Genomic DNA, 20,273 nt, shown 5'->3' on the forward strand with positions numbered 1-20,273 from the left:
ATCCACCATTTTACTACACTCCTAGAAAGCTATTTTGATTAAGATCACTATAATATTCCAGTCCATATCACAGAGTAATTTCAGGATCTAGTCACAGACAACTCTGCTAATGTGAATAACAAAAATTGCTCTACGAAAACTACCGTAAGTGTTTATCCATGGTGCAGTAACTCTAAAGAAGGATTCATCTGGGCAAAGTATTTATGTGTCATGACTATACATCATTACCTAAAACATTAAAATTTATTTACAAAATGTATAATGTTTTTCTGGAAGGTAGACTGATTATTTGGGGAGGAGCTATTCCAAATTATAAATCATTGAGGAATTTGCCTCTTTGGGGGTAAGATGTTTATTTTTAGAAACACCATGTTCTCTGGCTAAAAGAAGGCTATGTGTTCTTGGGTAGAACATACCATTGTGATAAAAATGACATAGTAGGCATCAAGCATTCAAATCTCCTGGTCATTTAAATGGGAATTCTAAATTGAAGATAACTGGAGCATTTTCAGATTGTGTGTACATGTGTTTTGCAGAAGCAATCTATGAATTATGACGTAGTAATGAAGTACTTATCTTTTTTTTTTTTTTTTTTTTTTTTTTTTGAGACGGAGTCTCGCTGTGTCTCCCAGGCTGGAGTGCAGTGGCGTGATCTCCTCACTGCAAGCTCCGCCTCCCGGGTTCACGCCATTCTCCCGCCTCAGCCTCCCAAGTAGCTGAGACTACAGGCGCCCGCCACCACGCCCGGCTAGTTTTTTGTATTTTTAGTAGAGACGGGGTTTCACCATGTTAGCCAGGATAGTCTCGTGATCCACCCGCCTCGGCCTCCCAAAGTGCTGGGATTACAGGCTTGAGCCACCGCGCCCGGCCTGAAGTACTTATCTTAATCTGTGTGAGATAAATGAAAAAAGAGAAGTATTCCTTTCCTTCCTTTTATGCAGTCCTTTAAAGCAGTGTTTCACACTCCAAACTATAATTTCTGACTCTCAGTGCAGGTGAGAAGCAGACACAAGGGGAGAAGAGTCACCATGTAGATGAGAGTAGCAAGGAGTCAAGGTGTTAAAAGTTTCCCTAGCTAGTTGGAAAATGCTACTACCCTCACTCACTCCATCTCCATGAGCTACTTGTTGAAGCGATCATCATTTTTATATCTTCAAAATCCAATCTTTTCATATGTCAAAGATATGCTTAATGGTAATGAATTTGACTACATACATATTTCTTAATGACCATTCCTAAAATGTTGGTCAGTCAGAAGAAATTTCAGGAATCTCCAATGTATCCTGATATTATACATTCAAGAGAGCTACAGATAAAATATTTGGATTCTAAAAGACAATTGCTATCACCAAAATTATTTGACCACCTTTGACCCTTGCTTCTTCCCCATCTCCCATGTCCAATCAACTGTTAAGTTCGACTGAATCTCTCTCTAGAATGCTCCTATCCCTCAACCCCCATCCACTCTCACTGCCTCTACCATAGTTCTTGTCTCTGTTACCTCTTACCTGGATTTAATTATAATTTTCACATACATAATGGTCTTTATATATACTGTGATTGTATTTATAGCTCAGAAAAGCACTCCCTTGCTCAAAGGTATTCAGTGAGTCACTGCTTGCTGAACAAAAGCCAAATCCTACACTCTTGAAGTCAAGGCTTCCTGGCCTAGCCCTCCTTAACTAATTGCACATTCCAGCAAATTATTCACAATAAATGTTTAATGACCATAGAACAAACAAAAATCCAAATTTACTTACAAACTACCAATTGTTTTGCTTTGGAATATATTGCTTTTACAAATTTACAGCTATGCATTTTTTGTCTATTGCTAAACAAGCAATGTGTAAAAGCCATTGTATTTAATCATTTTTAATAGAAAGAAAATTCGTTTAATTTAAATCTAATATCAGCTAAACCTTTATGGTTAGGTTGAAGCCCTTTAAGTATAAAAAATTCAGAACATAAATGTAAATACTTTTTTGAGTGTTAATTTTTAATTTATTTCTCCTAAACCCTAGTCAGGTTTTCTTTTTCTCCGAGTCAGTGATTTCTTTTATCAAACTATACACACAAAACACATTATCATTTAAGTACAAGCATATTAGCTTCAAAACATAAATATCTCAAATAGTTTTCTGCATTATGATGAACGGCATGTAAAAATAAGTCAAATAACTCTTAACTTTGAGGGTAGTTTCCATCGTAGAACAGATAAAAAAAAAACTTATTTTCCTTATCAGTTACAATTTGATGAACCATCACTAAAGCATTTTGGTCACTGGTAAATTGCTTCTAGTAAAATTACTTTCAGTCTGTGCCAGCATCATGGTATTTCTAAGCAACAATGAACAGAATCTGGATTTTTGATTAGTTCTTTTCATAGGAAATACAGTCATAACTTACTCTCTAACAAGACCATGATACGCAATAGCCCCCATTATTCGGTGGATACATTCCAAGACCCCCAGTGGATGCTTGAAACTATGGATATACCAAATCCCATATACACTACATTTTATTCCTATACATACGTAACTACCTGATTTAGAAATTAGGTACAGTAAGATATCAACAATAATAACTAATAATAAATAGAACAATTATAACAATATACTTTAATTAAAGTTATGTGAACGTGCTCTTTTTCTCTCTCTCTTTCTCAAAATATCTTATACTGCACTCACCTATTTTCATGCCATGGTTAACCACAGGTAACTCATTCCAAGGAGTTAGAAACCATGCATAAGGGACAACGACTATATTCAATTACTGCATATATCAGATGAATAAACTTAACACTCTCATGTGAAGTAATTTGCACAGAGGTACAGACCTAAAAACTATTCTCTAAATTCATTTATAAAATCGATATTTATTGAGCATCAGCTATGTGCCAGGCACTGCACTAGACGATAGGAAAACAAAGAGCAGTCAGGATACTTGCTTGCTAAGAGATGATAATAAAAAACAATTACTTTCCAAATAATTAAATGATATAAAATTATAATAAATGCTTGCCATTATTTACTAACAAATATCATGTTGTATAATTCATATAAACCACAGTAACAAAACAATTGCCAACTTTTTTCTCTAATCCAGAAGAGTATCAGTTCATATTTAGCATATAAGCACCAAATAAAAATAAATAAATAACATCAACTTTCCTTACTATTATTTTAAAGGAGTACTTGTTCCATATCAGGCTATCTGCAGGGCTGGATCAGCAATCACACAATATTCACTATTCAAAAAAATAACCTGCAATTTTAATTATATGGAAGAAAGTCAAAACTCTTGATGATGGGACAGTACCTCATATCATTTGAAAAAAGACACTCTAATTGCATCTATCTATATGCTTCAGCAACATTTCTATGAAAAGTATATTAATGAGCCAAGTCTCCAGGCTACTTAAAACCAAACCTTTGTTTCCAATTCCACGAACTTTGTTTAGCTGTGAATCATTCAGAAATGACTGCATGCACACACCCTCTGTAGGAAAGTGATCATAATGAATGAGAAAGTCACTTCAATTTGATGATTCTAAGGGGTTATCTATCGGACAATGATTCACAATCTAGTGTCATCTATATACTTTTCAAAATTGTATTTCAAATATTTTGTAGGTCCACCCAAACTAAAGCTAGATCAGACTATTAATTAAGAACAAGTTTCACTGTCAGACAAGAGAAAAGCTCTGATATAATCACATCTAATAATCACATCTAATAAAGAGAAACCTAGTTAAGATTTTGTAGTAAGCTGATCTTTAACATTAATTTTAATGCAGTTGAAGAAATGGTATTTTAAAAAGGAAATATAAATTAAGACTGGATTAAATAATCAATACAAATGGACACAGATGGAGGAAAAGTGATCAGGCCTTAATATCACATTCTCTTTCACAGTAAATGGAATGACCAAAAGAGTGATTTCTAAGGTTCCTGTCAGCTTGTGGATTGAAAGAACCCTGAGTGAGATAATTATGTGCATTATATGATGTCAAGGTCTTATCTCATTGATCAGTGAAAAGCTCTATATTTTTGAAACCAGAAAAAAAAGTGAAAATAAAACATGTTACAAGGCAACTTGCAAATGATTAGCCAAGTTAACTTAGAATTTTTAGAAACAGCTGTGGAGAAAGACTTAAATGTGGGAAGCAAGAAGGGAGTGCAGTTAGGTACAGAGGGATCGCATAAGCACAAATTAAGCCCAATTGCCCATACACACTAGCTTGCCACTCCAATTCACCATTCTCATAATATTTGGTTCTCTAAATTTTAGTGCTCTGAAACACAATATTTTCAATCTAAACCTTTTAAATTTAAAATACCATCAGAAGGCCAAGTGTGGTGTCTCATGTCTGTAAACCCAGCACTTTCGGGGACACATGTGGGGTGGCAGGGGGTAGCTTGAGGCTAGGAGTTCATGACCAGTCTTGGAAACATAGCAAGATCCTGTCTCTACAAAAAAAGTAATAATAATAAATTAAAATACCATCAAGCCCCTGCACCTGCCATAATAGGAAAACAGACAATATCTAGAAAGTTTGGTAACCAGATCTGAGATCAGAACTTTCCTGGATGCACCTCCAAGTTTAGAAATGCCACTTTTGAGGCCATAACTTGCTGAAGAATAAAATATAATGGTCAATGACTGAGTAGCATAGACAGTCCTCACCTGTTATTTAAGTGTTCCTATTTCACTCAGTAGATGTTAATTGACATTCAAAATTTCAATATTTGCCCCTTGCGCCTGCCAAAAACCAAACACTAAAGTGCATTAGCAACAACCACATAATCATATGCCACTGCTAGCTAATTATGTACTATGTTTTGAAGATTTTTTAAGGTTCTCAACAACCCGTATTATTTGAATTTCCAGAGACGTGCAAGGACCTTCTAGTTGCTAACTATTATTTTCTGGTAGCCTTTGTGTTCAATCTGATTTTGAACAGTCTTTTGAATAAACTGAAAATGTTTTCAGAAGGTAGAAATGTAGAGTCCTTTGAAATTTTTTTCAATGCAATAAAATGCAATCAACCTCAACCAACTTGTATTATGCACACACTTAGTACTTTTTTTTTCGTTTATTTAATGTTATTTATTTTAATATTTATTTGCTTTTCCCTTTTTTAAATGGCTCTGATAACAGCGGAGTTATTCTGAATGATTCTGTTTGTTGCGTCAAATTTTATTAAGAAAACTAATTTCATGATTTTATTCAAAAGGTAGCACTATTACTTATTAACTTTTAATAAGAGACTTGGGCTATGTGAACCATCTCAAAATAGCCTGCATTTTAAAAAGAAAAAAATACAGTTTTTAAATTACTAGTATCTTCGATTTCACTCACATCTGTATTTTACATGATTGTATATGCTTGCAAAATTGATGTAATCAAAGCAATTGTGCCTATTTTATAAAATGTATAGCACAATAAAAGCTCTAATAGGAGAAACTTGTTTTCATGATACTTTCAACACAACCCCAGATTATAGTTCTGTCACTGGATAATTTCACTTTTTAATAAGATTTCCAGGAAATCATTGTTGCAAGGGCTTATAACTGCCTATGTAATGTTTAAACTATTATACTTTTCAAGAACAAAACTACTGATCCAGAGATTAATAAATATGGTTTAGTTACAGGAATGTAAAATTTGTAGAACCATGTGGGTTAACTGGAACACTTTCTACAATGCACGTGTAAGCCTAACATGATTGTGTTCAACTAGAGTGTTGCAGATAGAACAAATGACCTCCTAAAGATGTCCACATCTTAACCCCAGGAATCTGTGAATATGCTGTTACATGGCAAAGGAGACTTTGAAAATGTGATAAAAGTTATAAACTTTGAAATGGGGAGTGTCTTGTTTTATCCATGTAGCCTAATCTAATTACATGAGTCCTGAAAAAATGGAAGAGGAAGGCAGAAAAGTGAGCCAGAAAGCAACGTGAAAAGGATTCAACCTGCTTTGGTGGCCTTAACGAGAGAGGAATAGGGCCAGAACGCAAGCAATCTCTAGAAACTGAAATTGTCCTTTAACTTACAGCCAACAAGATGATAGAAAACTTGGTCCTACAGCCACAAAGAAAGGAATTTTGTCAATGACGGGAATAAGCAGGAAAAAGATTCTCCCCTAGAGCCTCAGCCTTGCTGACACTTTGATTTTAGCCCCGTGAGACCAGTACCAAATTTCTGACCTGAAAAACTGTAAGACAATATGCCAAGCATGGTGGCTCATGCCTGTAATCCTAGTAGTTTGGGAGGCTGAGACAGGAGGATAGCTTGAGCCCTGGAGTTTGAGACCAGCCTGGATAACACAGTGAGACCTCATTTCTACACATAAAAATAATAATAATAAGCTGGGTGTGGTGGTGCGTGCCTGTAGTCCCAGTTACTGAGGAGGCTGAGGCAGGAGGATTGCTTGAGCCCGGGTGGTCGAGGCTGCAGGGAGCCATGATCATGCCACTGTACTCCAGCCTGGACAACACAGTGAGATCCCCACCTCATAAAAAAGAAAACTGTAGGACAATAAATGTGTGACATTTTAGGCCATTCGTTTGCAGTAATTTGATATGGCAGTAATAGAAAAGTAATACATAGAGGTTTGAGGGGGTTTTTTTTTTCCCATTGAGTATTTACATGCAATTAAGTAGTGGGAGGATAATGTCCACAGGAAAGTACTAAACATATTGACTGGGGTAGAACCCTTGGAACGTGCTAAAAAGAGTACACCAGCTATAGCACTGTCTATGGTAGCTAATTACCATGAGTGGGAAATGTGTGTAATCAGTGAAGGTGGAATAATGCTTCAAGCAACTATGGAAACATCAAGAGACATGAAGTTAATCCCGATATCATATGAGCAAGTAAAGATAATTGCTTCAATATTTTCCTTCAACTTCACCACTTGACAGTATTCAAGTAAAGCTTTCTAACCTCTTCCTATACCACCACCCAATTCAAAAAGCTTTTCCCATCTACCATACTTCCCTTTTCTTCTAATCCTAGTAAGGTATTATATAATTAATAGATGAAATGAAAATAGCAAAAGTCCATAAAAATGAAAAGGCACTGGAGAAATTACGAGCTTTGAAATCATGTGGCCCTAAATTTGAATTTTGGCTCAACTTGTGATTTGATGTGTAACATTAAGCAAGTTAATTAACCTCTCTGAACTTGTGTCCTTATTTGTAAAATAGTGAGAAGATGTACACTTATAGGGCTTTTTGGGAGGAACCAAATTAAGTGCTTAGCACTTCTATAATAGAAGAAAATAAATTGTATTATATTTAACTATGCTAAACTAGGACATTTTAAAACTTTGGAATATGTCTCGTGAAATTTAGAATATCTGTTATACATGCTAGATTAAAATTTAATATAGAGTTCTGAAACTTGTTTTTATTTTTTATTTTTTTTGTTATTGAAGGTAAGTTACTTCATTACTCCATTGAACTGTATTATAAGAACTGCTCTCCAATAAATTGGGCATGTTCTTGCCTTAGCATGACATAAATGTGGGGGGGAAATGGGTTAAAAACAACAGATACCCTTATCGTAGTAAGTTATGCTGGGAAAAATACTTTAGTATAATTGGAAACACAATATAATTTTATTTTAAACTAAGATTCCATCTTAGAGTTTGAGATCAAATTATTACTGCTTGGAAGGTAATATATGTACCCTTGTGTGCTATAAAGCACATAAGTGCATTATTTCCTAAACAGTACATTATTCCCTGTCCAATGTAAAGAATAGTATTCCATTCTTGTTGTTTAAAAAGATACCATCAAATTTAAACATAAATTGCTTCATTTTCCATCCTGTGCAATATGCACTTTAAAATGTGTTATCTACCTCCAATCCAAGTCTCCTCATTTAGTCCAGATAAATTTTTCTTCTGTAGTGTTTTCATTGCCCTTAAATCCATTATCAATATTGAAAATACAGTAAGCAAGAATTTATTTAACCTGTTTGTCTTGGTCCCAAATTTTCACGGCAGTAGAATAAATTCAGCTATTTAATTGTTTATGAATGAAGATAGTATGGAAGATAAAAAATAATCACTTTGAATGATCGTAAGGACTATGCGCCCCTAATCATCAGCAGAGTTATGCCTGGCACATAATGGACAGTTGAGTAACTGCTGAATGTTATAAACTTAACATACAGGGTGATTGAAAAAGAACTGAGCACTTTCTAAAATGAATTACTTAGTAACTTATTTATGTACTGATTCCCCAAGAATCTCATGTTTATACCACCTCTATCTCAAAGTCTTGAGGATATAAAGCAACACACTATGGCAGCCATGTCAATCTAAAATGTTATATGTATATTGTTTGTAATTCATAACTCTTTAACTGCAAGTCATTAGTACAAATACTTGCCTATCCCATACTTCTTTCTCATCTCTCCCTCTCCCCAAGTTTGGCCGCATTTAAGTCTCTATTAAATATTCTAGGTTTCAAGCAGAATATGTGAAATTCTCAGTAACTCCGTATTTCCCATGATGGTATGGAGATTTGAAATTCTGCCTCTCTTCCCTCCGCAGAAAGTGGTTTCTTTGCAGTGGGGGGAGCGATTACTTGGAAGATACACTAAGTATAAAAAAATGAATCTAGATAAATTATTGACCAGTGAATGTCTTTGAAATATTTGAAAGTGGGCCGGGCGCGGTGGCTCAAGCCTGTAATCCCAGCACTTTGGGAGGCCGAGACGGGTGGATCACGAGGTCAGGAGATCGAGACCATCCTGGCTAACACGGTGAAACCCTGTCTCTACTAAAAAAATACAAAAAACTAGCCGGGCGTGGTGGCGGGCGCCTGTAGTCCCAGCTACTTGGGAGGCTGAGGCAGGAGAATGGCGTGAACCCGGGAGGCGGAGCTTGCAGTGAGCTGAGATCCGGCCATTGCACTCCAGCCTGGGCAGCAGAGCAAGACTCCGTCTCAAAAAAAAAAAAAAAAAAGAAATATTTGAAAGTGACAGGAACACTAGCTCTCTGTCTTGCAAGTGTCTTGTGTGCAATATTTTTCTGTTACATTAAATGATTTCAAGAGGTCTTTTAAAAACATACACAATAGGCTTTAAAACAAAATGTTAACTTCACTTGCACATGCCAGGCTTCCTCAAACTAAAAGATCTGAAGAAGCTAAAAGAATAAACACAGACAGTGAGGAGCAAGCAATCTGATCATAAAGCCTTCAAAAAGGCAATTTGCAAACTGTAAATTCACTAGGGGCCAGTGTGAATCCTGTAATTAAAAAAATATATAATCTCAGGCCCTTTAAGACAAGCAGAGCTTCTGCTTAAAGGAAGAGAACTGTCTTCTATTTGGACCCCATGTGGAGCGGCACATTCAAATGTAGTATCTTACATAAAGATTAACATGAAAAAACCATCCAAGTGAGGACAACCAGGAGAGTGAAGGGTCTGAAAACCTTGTCACATGAGAAGACACCTAAGTGTGCATGTAATAGATTTTTTTTCTATATAGCTCTATAAGGCTACACTGGGAATGGGAGATAAAAGACACAAGGAACTGATTTTGTTCAATGCAAGGAAAAGCTGTCCATGAACGAAGGGTGCAGCCTTGGTGAGGTAGTGAGCCCTTTGTCACTGACAGCGTTCAAGAAGGACACGGAATGCCATCTTCAAGAGGTGTCATGGAATGAGTTCCTGTGTTAAAAGGGGTTCGGACTTTCTAAATGACTTCTAAGGTCACTTCCATCTCTATGATTTTCCATTAATAAATGACAACCTAGTCCTTCTGCAAGCTCAGACAATGCAAATTCCCAAAGAACATGCCACAAAAGTTGCAGACTAACACAAAATTTATCTTAGGTGTTAGCTGTGTTATTTTTCCACGTAATTTCGTTAAATTGTGCATATGTAATAAAAACAAATTAAGTAGACACAAGCAAGAGTTTATGTTTTGAAAGCAACTAAACATTCTTTTCTATTTTGAGATTATCAATTTAATAAGTATTTTGCTAGATAAGAAATATTTATCTAACCATGAATGATTATCAATTTAATAAGTATTTTGCTAGACAAGAAAGATTTCTGTAACGACAAAGTTTTGTTTTATTTACTAAATTAGAAAAAAAAGACAATCTTACGGGATAGAAACATGTCAAATTTAGAAAATTCATATTTTTATTATGTCTGTGCCGTGAATCACCTACAAACAAGGAGCATTTATACAATATTCACAATCTTTTCTCAGGAAATGCCAGGCACTGAATTTTATTGAAGAAATTATAGTAGCAATTACTATAAAACGTTGTGTTATTGGCATTTATCATAAAAATATTTTTTACATATCAAACAAAATAATTATAAATAGGAAGCTAACTGAATGTAAGTGCAGAGTCTAAAGGAGAACAAGTCTAGTTCACTAACATTCATTGTCTTTTAGACTGAGAAAGGTAACATTCTAAGGAAAACAACTCACAGGGTCTGTCTTGCTAGAATTCATTGTTATATTTCACTGGTTAATTCTTACCTAATTGCCTTCCTGCTTGCCACACTATTATTGTCAAAACTCGCTGCTGGAAAAGAAAAGATAAAAGGATCACTAGTGCTAATTTTGTTCTATTTCAGTGTGTCCTTAGCATCTAACAAGGCATTAACCCTATAATATTAGCCTGAAGGAACCATTTGCTGTTTTAAAACAATGAATACCTAAACACCATAAAAACACTTAGATGTGATTGCCCTTTCAGCTTTATTAATTTAGGCAAAATGACAGAGTAATTTATATGGTTTGCACCTGACAGGGGCAGAGTCCTTACTAATGCAGTTTACACTGGCCAGGAGATCCTCCCTCAGGCTAAGGTTGAACTTCAACCTACTGTTGAGCAGAGTGCGAAGCAAACACATGTCACCAAGTACTCTATTTCTATCAAGACAATCCCTTCAGAAATCCACATAGATGGCACACCACCCTGCAAGTGCTCAAACCTAAAGCTGAAAGAATATATGTACCCAATAAAGACTATTTGATCATCAATCAATCTAGAGACTGAAGCATTATTTTCCTGAATCTTTTGTATTTAAGATATCCCACTTTTCTAGTATGACATTACAGCAAATTTTTAAGTGCTTTATACTATATAAGATGTTATTTCTCCTAATATTGCCACAAATACTACAGTCTTCGTCATAGAGAAATCTTAAAAATGTTGGGACATTTCAACTGTCATGCAAGTTCTAAACAAACAGAAAGAAAACAAACATGGACTTTAAACCCACAAGGAAAAAAGTAAAATAGTCTTGCTGTTCAATGTTTGTAGTAAGTAAAATGTTCTCTATTGTAGCCTTCACTAGCACAGCAGTACTGCCCTATCTGTAGCATCAATGAAAGAGTTACAGCGAAGAAGCACATACACTGGGTTTAGAAAGAGACCATAAAGAGCCTCTAGATTTTTCCCACACATGCTCAATCACTATAACACATTTTTACTACTACCTAAAATATTTCATATTGAAATTTCAGTCTTTGACAAAGTATGCAAGTCTTCAATGAAAATCACGTAATATATATTTGACAAAGCATGGTAAGTAATGATAAAACATTACAAACCAATACTGATGCTATGCAAGCATACATACAAAAAGATTTTATATCACCTATGAAGAATTCTATATTCAAAATAATACTTTAAATACTTACACATGATTTTACAGGTAAATTTCCTATATATCACAATTTATTGAGGAGTCAGAATTGAACAATTCCATTTCAATGCAAAGAGTTTAGACCCAAAAGACACAAGTAACCATTTAAACCTATGTCTGCCAGCCAAATTGTGAGAACAAATATAATGTTACTTGACACAGTAATCTAATTTAGTCTTTATCATTTTTGAAGTGAAATTATGCTATACTTAAGTATCATTTTGTGTGTAAATGTGTTGAGGAATATAGAGAAGTACTGATGAGAAAAACATGCTAAACATGATGCTTTTATTTTTGGCCAAGTGAGGTAATGAACTGTGATCTAAAACGGTCAAAAATTAAACAACATATTTAAAAACCTGATTTAACCTCCCCAAGCTAGTCTTGCTACATTTCACATAAATTTCTATCTGTGCATATTTACTTACTATTAAGTATTAATATACATATAAAGAAAAGTTAAGACCAATTCAATAATGTGGTGTTAAAATGTCAAAATAGTCTGTAACAATGTCAAAATACTCCAGCCTACCATAAGCTCTTCAAATATATTTTTCCATTCTACCTATGTGCACTACCAACAACCAATGGTCAACATGCAAGATCTATTATATTTTGTAGGTTCTATCTTCTAAATTGATTCACTCATATCATCAGGTCAAAGAGGTAAGTACTTAAAAGGAAGAAAGTGATTAATTTAAAATGTTGAGTTGTATCTGAGCTTGTGGCTAGTATGAATTAATAAAATATGGGCATTTATTTCACCATCTCTAAAAGTCGACAAATCAGCTACAATAAGGGCTGCAATTTGGATCTTTTGGACAATCAAATATAGCAGGAATATTAGAAACATTAATAACCATTATTAATTTTAACCTGATTTTAGTGAGGTTTTGTTTTGTTTTTATAATAAAGTTGCTTTGGGTAAATCTTTAGTCATTTCTTGCCAGTTAAGATGCATAAAGTCAGGAAGCATCCTATTTTCTCAGATTATTTGAAAGAGCTCCATTAACTTCTCACCTCCATTAACTTGTCACTTCCATTAATTTGTGCTTTTGACAAACACAGTTTTTGAAAAACAAATATAGCTGGTTTATTTTTACAAACTAGCCTATTTTTTTTTTTTTGTATTTCTTAGTAGTATTTTTTTTACTTCATAGAAAACAAGTGTAACACCCAAAGAGATAAAAATATCCTGGAACATAAACAGAAAGGAGCATTAAAAAATCTGCAAATAAAATGATGACAGGATTTAATTCTGAAATGGCCTCATTTTTCAGCACTTTCCAGGGAGTTGCTTCTTTTGGACTGAGAGCATAACCACACTTTCTCAGCATCTGAAAGCCTTTCAAAGAATGAGATAGATGTAATTGTGCATCTCTACCTCACGTAAAACAAAAACTAAGTTAAAAAATGGCAACTCACCACAGCTCTAAATACACAATTAAACTAAGGCAGGAGAAGTTTTCCACATCTTTCCTACTGATAAATATTTTTAAAGGAACACTCAAATTTAAAACATTCTTTTCAAAAGCTTTTCTCGTACTAATATTTTCTTTTAAAAAAGATTCGGTTTTACTCCACCAAAAAGGATCATGAACAAAAAGAACATTTTATTATATCTCCTGGATTTTGCCTTTAAAGCAACACTGCACATTTAAAAAGATTTTCAAAAATTTTGAAAATTTCTAGAAAGACTTCCCAGTGCACTTCAGTACATATTTACTTAAAATACATTTTTAAAACAGACATTTGTAGAATACTTTTTCAACCCCCATAATATAAATAACTGCTCATAGAGATATAATATGCACAAATTCAAACTTACACTTGAGAACTTGAATGATAAAGCTGAGAAATATGTAATATTAAACATATTAATATTCATACACAACTAAAGTATAAAAGTCTCAATTAAAAGACTCATTTTCTGATCCATGTTAACTCTGCTTTTAATTCATGAAAAAATAGTATAGAGGCATTACCATATTTAACACACCACCATCAGTTTTTTAATGCCATTACACAGAATAAGTCATCCTAAGTGTTTTAGATATTCAAAAATTCGAACAAATCCAACATATGTTAAATATTAAAGTTAATTCTTTTGCAATTCCTTAGTTATGCCTTTGTACTTTCACACTGGTAATTAGATTACCATTAAACACTTTAAATAAACATAAACTTTAGAAAAACAAAACAATGATGAAGTGTGGGCATGCCAACATCTTTAAATGTAAGCAAGCTTGAGGTTTTTAATCCTGTAGGTTTTTGGATTTTGCTGTTTGGGGGCTCCCCCGCCCCCGTTTTGCCACAAGGTAGATTCATGAATGAAATACCACTTTAATATCCTATTTTCTCTCACTTACATGTATGCTGGAGAAAGTGGAGTTGACCTGGATGTTTTAAGCACAGGAACTGGGAATTTCCAGATAGCAGGAGAGCTCGTTTTCCATTTCAATGGCATGTTGTCACCACGGTACTACAATAACAGTAAAGAGCGTTTCCATAACAGACTACCAACTAGGACTTCCATTCCACACTGTACTGACACAGCAGTGGCTGCCGCGGAGAACAAGCAAAGGATTCTGCCAGTGCCCTTAAACCGATGCTTCCAATCTGTAAAATAGGGCTGTAAGGTACCTCCTTAAATTCTTCTGTCCCCTAAAGCAATATGATGATTCTATCATTTCAACTCAACAATAGTGCCAGAAAAGCACTGACTGCAGTATATTTTTTTTTAAGACTGCACTATGCATACCATACAATGCAGCTTTATTTAATAAAAGCAACCAGGCTTTTTTTTTTTTTTTTTTTTTAAGCTTGCAATACCATTGTTCTACCTTAACAGGGATACTGCAGCACTGTACTATATTCTGCACCTATTAACCTGATTTCTGACCAATAGTAGCAAGAAAAAACATAGATGGGTTTCATATGAAAATGAAACAACATACCTACTCAGAATACACTTGTCATCCTCTGAACAATCTTCTTTTGAGCTGCAACAATACAAATGAGATATAAACCTCAGCATAGCCTTAGGCCACCGCTAACAGAGATCAGTGACTAAATTCAGCAGCCTGCTTTCCTCCTGTGCAAGCTCTGGCCACACAATACAAGAATGCCATTATGGGAAAAGCCCGTTTCAAAAATTCCAGTCCCTCTGTTTTCCAGCTAGGAGAAGGCAAAATGTAAGAAGAATATAAACTGCTGCAGAACTCTGCAAGCTCTTCTAGTAGCTTCTGATTCAAGTTGCTCTCCTTTCCCTATTCTTATTTCCAAGCTGAGATGAGCAAAATCTCATACATTTACAACACGCTATGGTAACACAAATATCACTCTGTCTTCTGCAGCAGAGAAGTACAGAGTAGCATGATCTTAATAGCAGTACTCAGAGGGACGCTATCAACAATCTAATTCAATACTGCCCTCCCCTTCTCTCTCCTTTCCCCTCTTGTTCACCCCCCTTACTCCTCCCCTCCCTCCCCCGCAAACAGCTCACAAATTGCCTAGAGGAAAGACCAAAGCCGCTGGCCAAGCAGGTGTCCAGCAGGGACCACTCCAAAGCTCAACAGCGGGTCCGGTAACCTATAGGGATTAGCGATTGTCAAGGAGGTTCAAAAATTGAAGCTGCTGTCAAAGGCAGCTTGAGGTATTTCATGAAAGCAATGGCAAATAAAGGGTTCATCTATATTGTTTTAAAATACTGCCAGGAAACAGCATTGTAAATGCCCTGAAAGTGACTTTTAAGCTTCTGTTTAAAGCACCAAAACGAACTCACAAATTTTCTACACAATTCTAAAAAGTGAATACAGGCTAAATGAGTATTATGCTGAACTCTTTATTTACAGGCTGAAGAATTTTACTTCTGATATAGGCAATTCACGATCATAGTATCCTTCTGCTTCTACCTAAAAACAGAATTATCCATTTCCATCAATGCAAGCTTAGTAAAGGCAGACCATGATTGACATGAAAGCCACTACCTATTTTAAAAAATCACTGCAGGGACAAAGAGCTCATATTTACTTTCAAGCCTGTATCCAAACAATAAACTCATGCTTCCAACTTAAATAGTTGGCTTTCGGATACTCTTTCCAAATTATTCCTAGTTTTTAAAGATTGAGATTTAGTCCCCAAAGAGGCTTTTTCATCTGCATTTTAGAAACACACATGAATGTTTCTATAGTAAGGAACTATTTTCAAAAATTCCAAAATACCAAATTTAATATATGAGAAATACAGCATGAAGTCAGCTAATGTAATCACAAACACCTTCCTTTTAAGATACAGACCAATATCAAGGCAAAAAGACAAACTACTATTTTCCTGTGAAGCACAAAACATATATGTACATGCAGTATGTACATATACACACACATACATACATATATGGAAAGAGAAAGCTTACTTTGAAAGACTGACAAGTAATATATGAACTTTGTAAATATTAAAATTATGTCAACCATCATTACCTTACATACAATTTTTATTCAACCTATCATACAAAAGAAACAGCCCTCAAAAACCCAGTCAAGCAATTTAAAGGGTTAAATTATATGTCCAACTCCTTTTAGTACTCGCACACAAAACGGACTCATAGAAATTGTCAAAGGAATCAGAAAAAGGAATATTTATCAATGCGTTAGTGGCCAAAATATATTTAAAAGTTTTTTTAACCTGCCACTAATATGCATAAATTATAGTCAATATTTTACATTAGAAGGCTTTCTGCAATAATCCTTAATGGTTATATAGCAGAAAGCCCTCAGGTATAATCAGCACGGGCAACTTGTCTGAAATCCAAAGAAGGAGAAATACATACACACACACACGCACGCACACACACAGCCACACACACGTATGAACACATCAAGTTTGAAATGTCTTATTCCACAGTGAGTTTCAAACAAATTTTCAAAACCCGAAGCATTTGCAAACATTTTAAAATATAAAACATAAAACAGCTATATATTATGTAGTAAGGAGGTGATGTTTTAGAAAAGAAATGCAATCATTTTCCAGCTTATGAATCTTTTTGTTTGCTTGCTTTTTTGAGATGGAGTCTCCCTCTGTCACCCAGGCTGGAGTGCAGTGGCACAATCCAGGCTCACTGCAACCTCTGCCTTTCAGGTTGCAGCAATTCTCCTGCCTCAGCCTCTTGAGTAGCTGGGATTACATGCACCTGCCACCGTGCCTGGCTAATTTTTGTATTTTCAGTAGAGACAAGGTTTCACCATATTGGTCAGGCTGGTCTGGAACTCTTGACCTCAGGTGATCCACCCGCCTTGGCCTCCCAAAGTGCCAGGATTAAAGGCGTGAGCCACCGTGGCCGCCCTACTTCACCTTCTGAGAATAAAGATCCAAAAACCTGTGTAAAAACATAGTAGTGAAGTGTTTCCAGCAGTTTATCTGTCTATGAAGGCTTCTCAAACATTGATGAGTGGAAAACAGGCAAGTTAAGGTCGAGTTTTCCAAATTCCCAAAAAGGGAACCACCACAAACAAGTGAAGATCACTTTATTGTAAAGATTATTCTTCTTCTACAATATTCTTCTATAAGTTATTATTCTTCTATAAACAATCAACTGATTCAAAAAAACCAACATATTTTTCTCTAATTTCATTAGGCTCCAAAGAAACTATCTAATACCACGAATCTTCTATGTCAATTTTCAGTCTAGATTCCTTGCAGACTTAATATTTAATATTTGTTTCTGTGGTACTCCAATAATTTTATTATTTGTTCAGAGTGAAAAGAAAGTATGGCTGCCTCCCTACACCCCATCCTCAGCACTCTAAAACACCTAAAACCCTAAAAGCATTATATCTGATGGTGGAGATGTATACATATTCAGTTCTTACTTTTCCTTTAATAAATTATTAAGTCACTTATAATTACCTCTCATGAGCAAACAACTATTATGCCAAAGTCCTTAAAAATAATCCCTTTAGGCCGGGCGTGGTGGCTCACACCTGTAATCCCAGCACTTTGGGAGGCCAAGGTGGGCAGATCAAGAGGTCAGGAGATCAAGACTATCCTGGCTAACACAGTGAAACCCCATCTCCACTAAAAGTACAAAAAATTAGTCGTGTGTGGTGGCAGGTGCCTATAGTCCCAGCTACTTGGGAGGCTGAGGCAGGACAATTGTGTGAACCCGGGAGGCGGAGCTTGCAGTGAGCCGAGATCGTGCCTCCGCACTCCAGCCTGGACGACAGAGTGAGACTCCGTCTCAAAAACTAATAATAATAATAATAATCCCTTTAATCAGAAATACAGTTCATGAACAATACTTTACACTATTAATTCACTTAACAACACTATTCCTCACATATCATTTAGAAATAAACTTCAGCCAGGTAAAATCATCCCAATTACGAGTTGGCAGCATCCAAACAAATCAGATGTTACTACCCTGGTGGAGAATCCAGTCATAACTATGGAGTGTAATTATAATTCCCATTACATTCTAGAACTAAAAATATGTTCACCTATGGAATGAACAAAAATGATTAAACACATATTTTAAATATAATTTTATGCAGGCCCAGTGTCCCACTACTTTAATATTTAGAATAGCAAATGTCAAAAAACCCTTGGTCACATCATAGGAAACACTTATTTTGATTACAGAACACTTAGTTTCTATTATGTACAATTGCATAAAACAGGAGAGAAAGACATCATACATAAAAGCTCTTCAACACATTTTATGAACATTAATCAGTTAAAAAATACCTGTGACATGCATAGCTCAGAGATGTAACAAACAAAGGACAATGATGGGTCTTGGCCAAAGCTACAAAAAGAGCCAACTCTTAGAATGTAAAAGGAGAAGATTTTTTGAAATTTTAGGACTCTAAGAATTCATTTTTCTCAGTACCCTTATTGCATAAATGAAAACACTGAAACCCAGAGACGCTAACTTGCCCAATGTTGTATCACAAGCTAGCAGTAAAAGAGGAACTAGAAACCAAATTTCAATCTCCTAGTACAGGACTCTTGTAGAATCCCTACTGTTCTTCCCAATGAGACCATTCCACAAGATGCATGTTTCTATTTGAAGTGAACCACATTCTATAAATGTCTCAACGTATTCTAAAGAAACAGGACTACAAAGAGATATCAACTCTTCCAATTCTATGTTCAATGAAAAATAGAAGTGGGAGAAAAATACCATAAAAGAAAAGCTGTGCATGAAGAACCATTTCCAAAATCTTAATTCCAGAAGATGTTTAAGAATGTTCAGGAAAAAAAAGTAAGTATAACTTAAGCAGTCACGGTATGAGAGAAAAGGTAAATATATTGCCAATACTCTGATATTTTTTCTCAGTGTAAATGTTCCTAAATAATTTTATAGCAAAACTTAATTTGCTAACTGACTGCTACAATTTGTACCACCTCACCAAATGAACTAACATATCGTGTTTCTAATCTCTTGCTCCATTTTTTTCCTGATGTCCCCTAAGAAATTACCTACTTTTTCGTGCAAGTTTTGGTTAATCCTGTAGTAGGTACAGCTAAAGACTAATAGCCCTAGTCAGAGTTTGTATGAACAGGCACTGTGTAATCTTTTCAGTTCTGAAATGTCTCTTCAGATTAATCTAAAATATCCATGTTATTCACAATGCTCAGACAAGACTGCAGATCATGCCAAACTGTGTGCTTTGTTTATGTTCCACCAATCAGTAAAAGTACTTGGATGGCAACCAAATAGGACTGTTAAACCCTTTAAAACACACAAAAAATTCTGGAGAGCAGAGCAAAATTCTTGATACATTAAGGGTTCCTTCTTACAGGAAATAAAATTGTTCACATTCATGGCTATGTACACTTATACAGTTACATGCATGTGTGTTTGTGTGTATCTTTTATACACATATACGACTATATATTCGTGCATGTGTGTGTCTCCTTTATTTGTTTCAGGAAATCATCAGATATATTAAAAATTTCTTACTAGATACTCAGATATGTAGCCTTGCCACAATAAAAAATGGAAAATCCCAGATATTTCTCAAAGACAACTACACTGGAAAGTTTTACATTGGAAATTTCCTTAACAGAACTATGTGAAACCTAGTAGGTCAACAAAGAATCTACAAAGACATCCCCTTTTTTTTTTTTTTTAATTTATTTATTATTATTATACTTTAAGTTGTAGGGTACATGTGCATAACGTGCAGGTTTGTTACATATGTATACTTGTGCCATGTTGGTCTGCTGCACCCATCAACTCGTCATTTACATCAGGTATAACTCCCAATGCAATCCCTCCCCCCTCCCCCCTCCCCATGATAGGCCCCGGTGTGTGATGTTCCCCTTCCTGAGTCCAAGTGATCTCATTGTTCAGTTCCCACCTATGAGCGAGAACATGCGGTGTTTGGTTTTCTGTTCTTGTGATAGTTTGCTAAGAATGATGGTTTCCAGCTGCATCCATGTCCCTACAAAGGACGCAAACTCATCCTTTTTTATGGCTGCATAGTATTCCATGGTGTATATGTGCCACATTTTCTTAATCCAATCTGTCACTGATGGACATTTGGGTTCATTCCAAGTCTTTGCTATTGTGAA

The 20,273-nt window shown here is 35.3% G+C and overlaps 1 protein-coding gene across 5 annotated transcripts in view; it reads right to left on the reverse strand.

The window, feature by feature from the left end:
• KLHL13 (kelch like family member 13) overlaps positions 1 to 20,273 on the reverse strand; it is a 201,843-nt gene that overhangs the window by 58,490 nt on the left and 123,080 nt on the right. Inside the window, exon 1 of one of the 5 annotated variants that reach the window (XM_025373409.1) lies at positions 14,654 to 15,141. The exons of the other annotated variants lie outside the window; for them this stretch is intronic. Coding sequence (XP_025229194.1) covers positions 14,654 to 14,733 — 80 coding nt within the window. The 5' untranslated portion in view covers positions 14,734 to 15,141. Of the gene's footprint in view, positions 1 to 14,653; positions 15,142 to 20,273 lie in introns of those variants that run through there. 5 annotated transcript variants of the gene reach the window in all.

Source organism: Theropithecus gelada, chromosome X (assembly GCF_003255815.1).
Source record: "Theropithecus gelada isolate Dixy chromosome X, Tgel_1.0, whole genome shotgun sequence".
Classification (NCBI taxonomy): domain Eukaryota; kingdom Metazoa; phylum Chordata; class Mammalia; order Primates; family Cercopithecidae; genus Theropithecus; species Theropithecus gelada.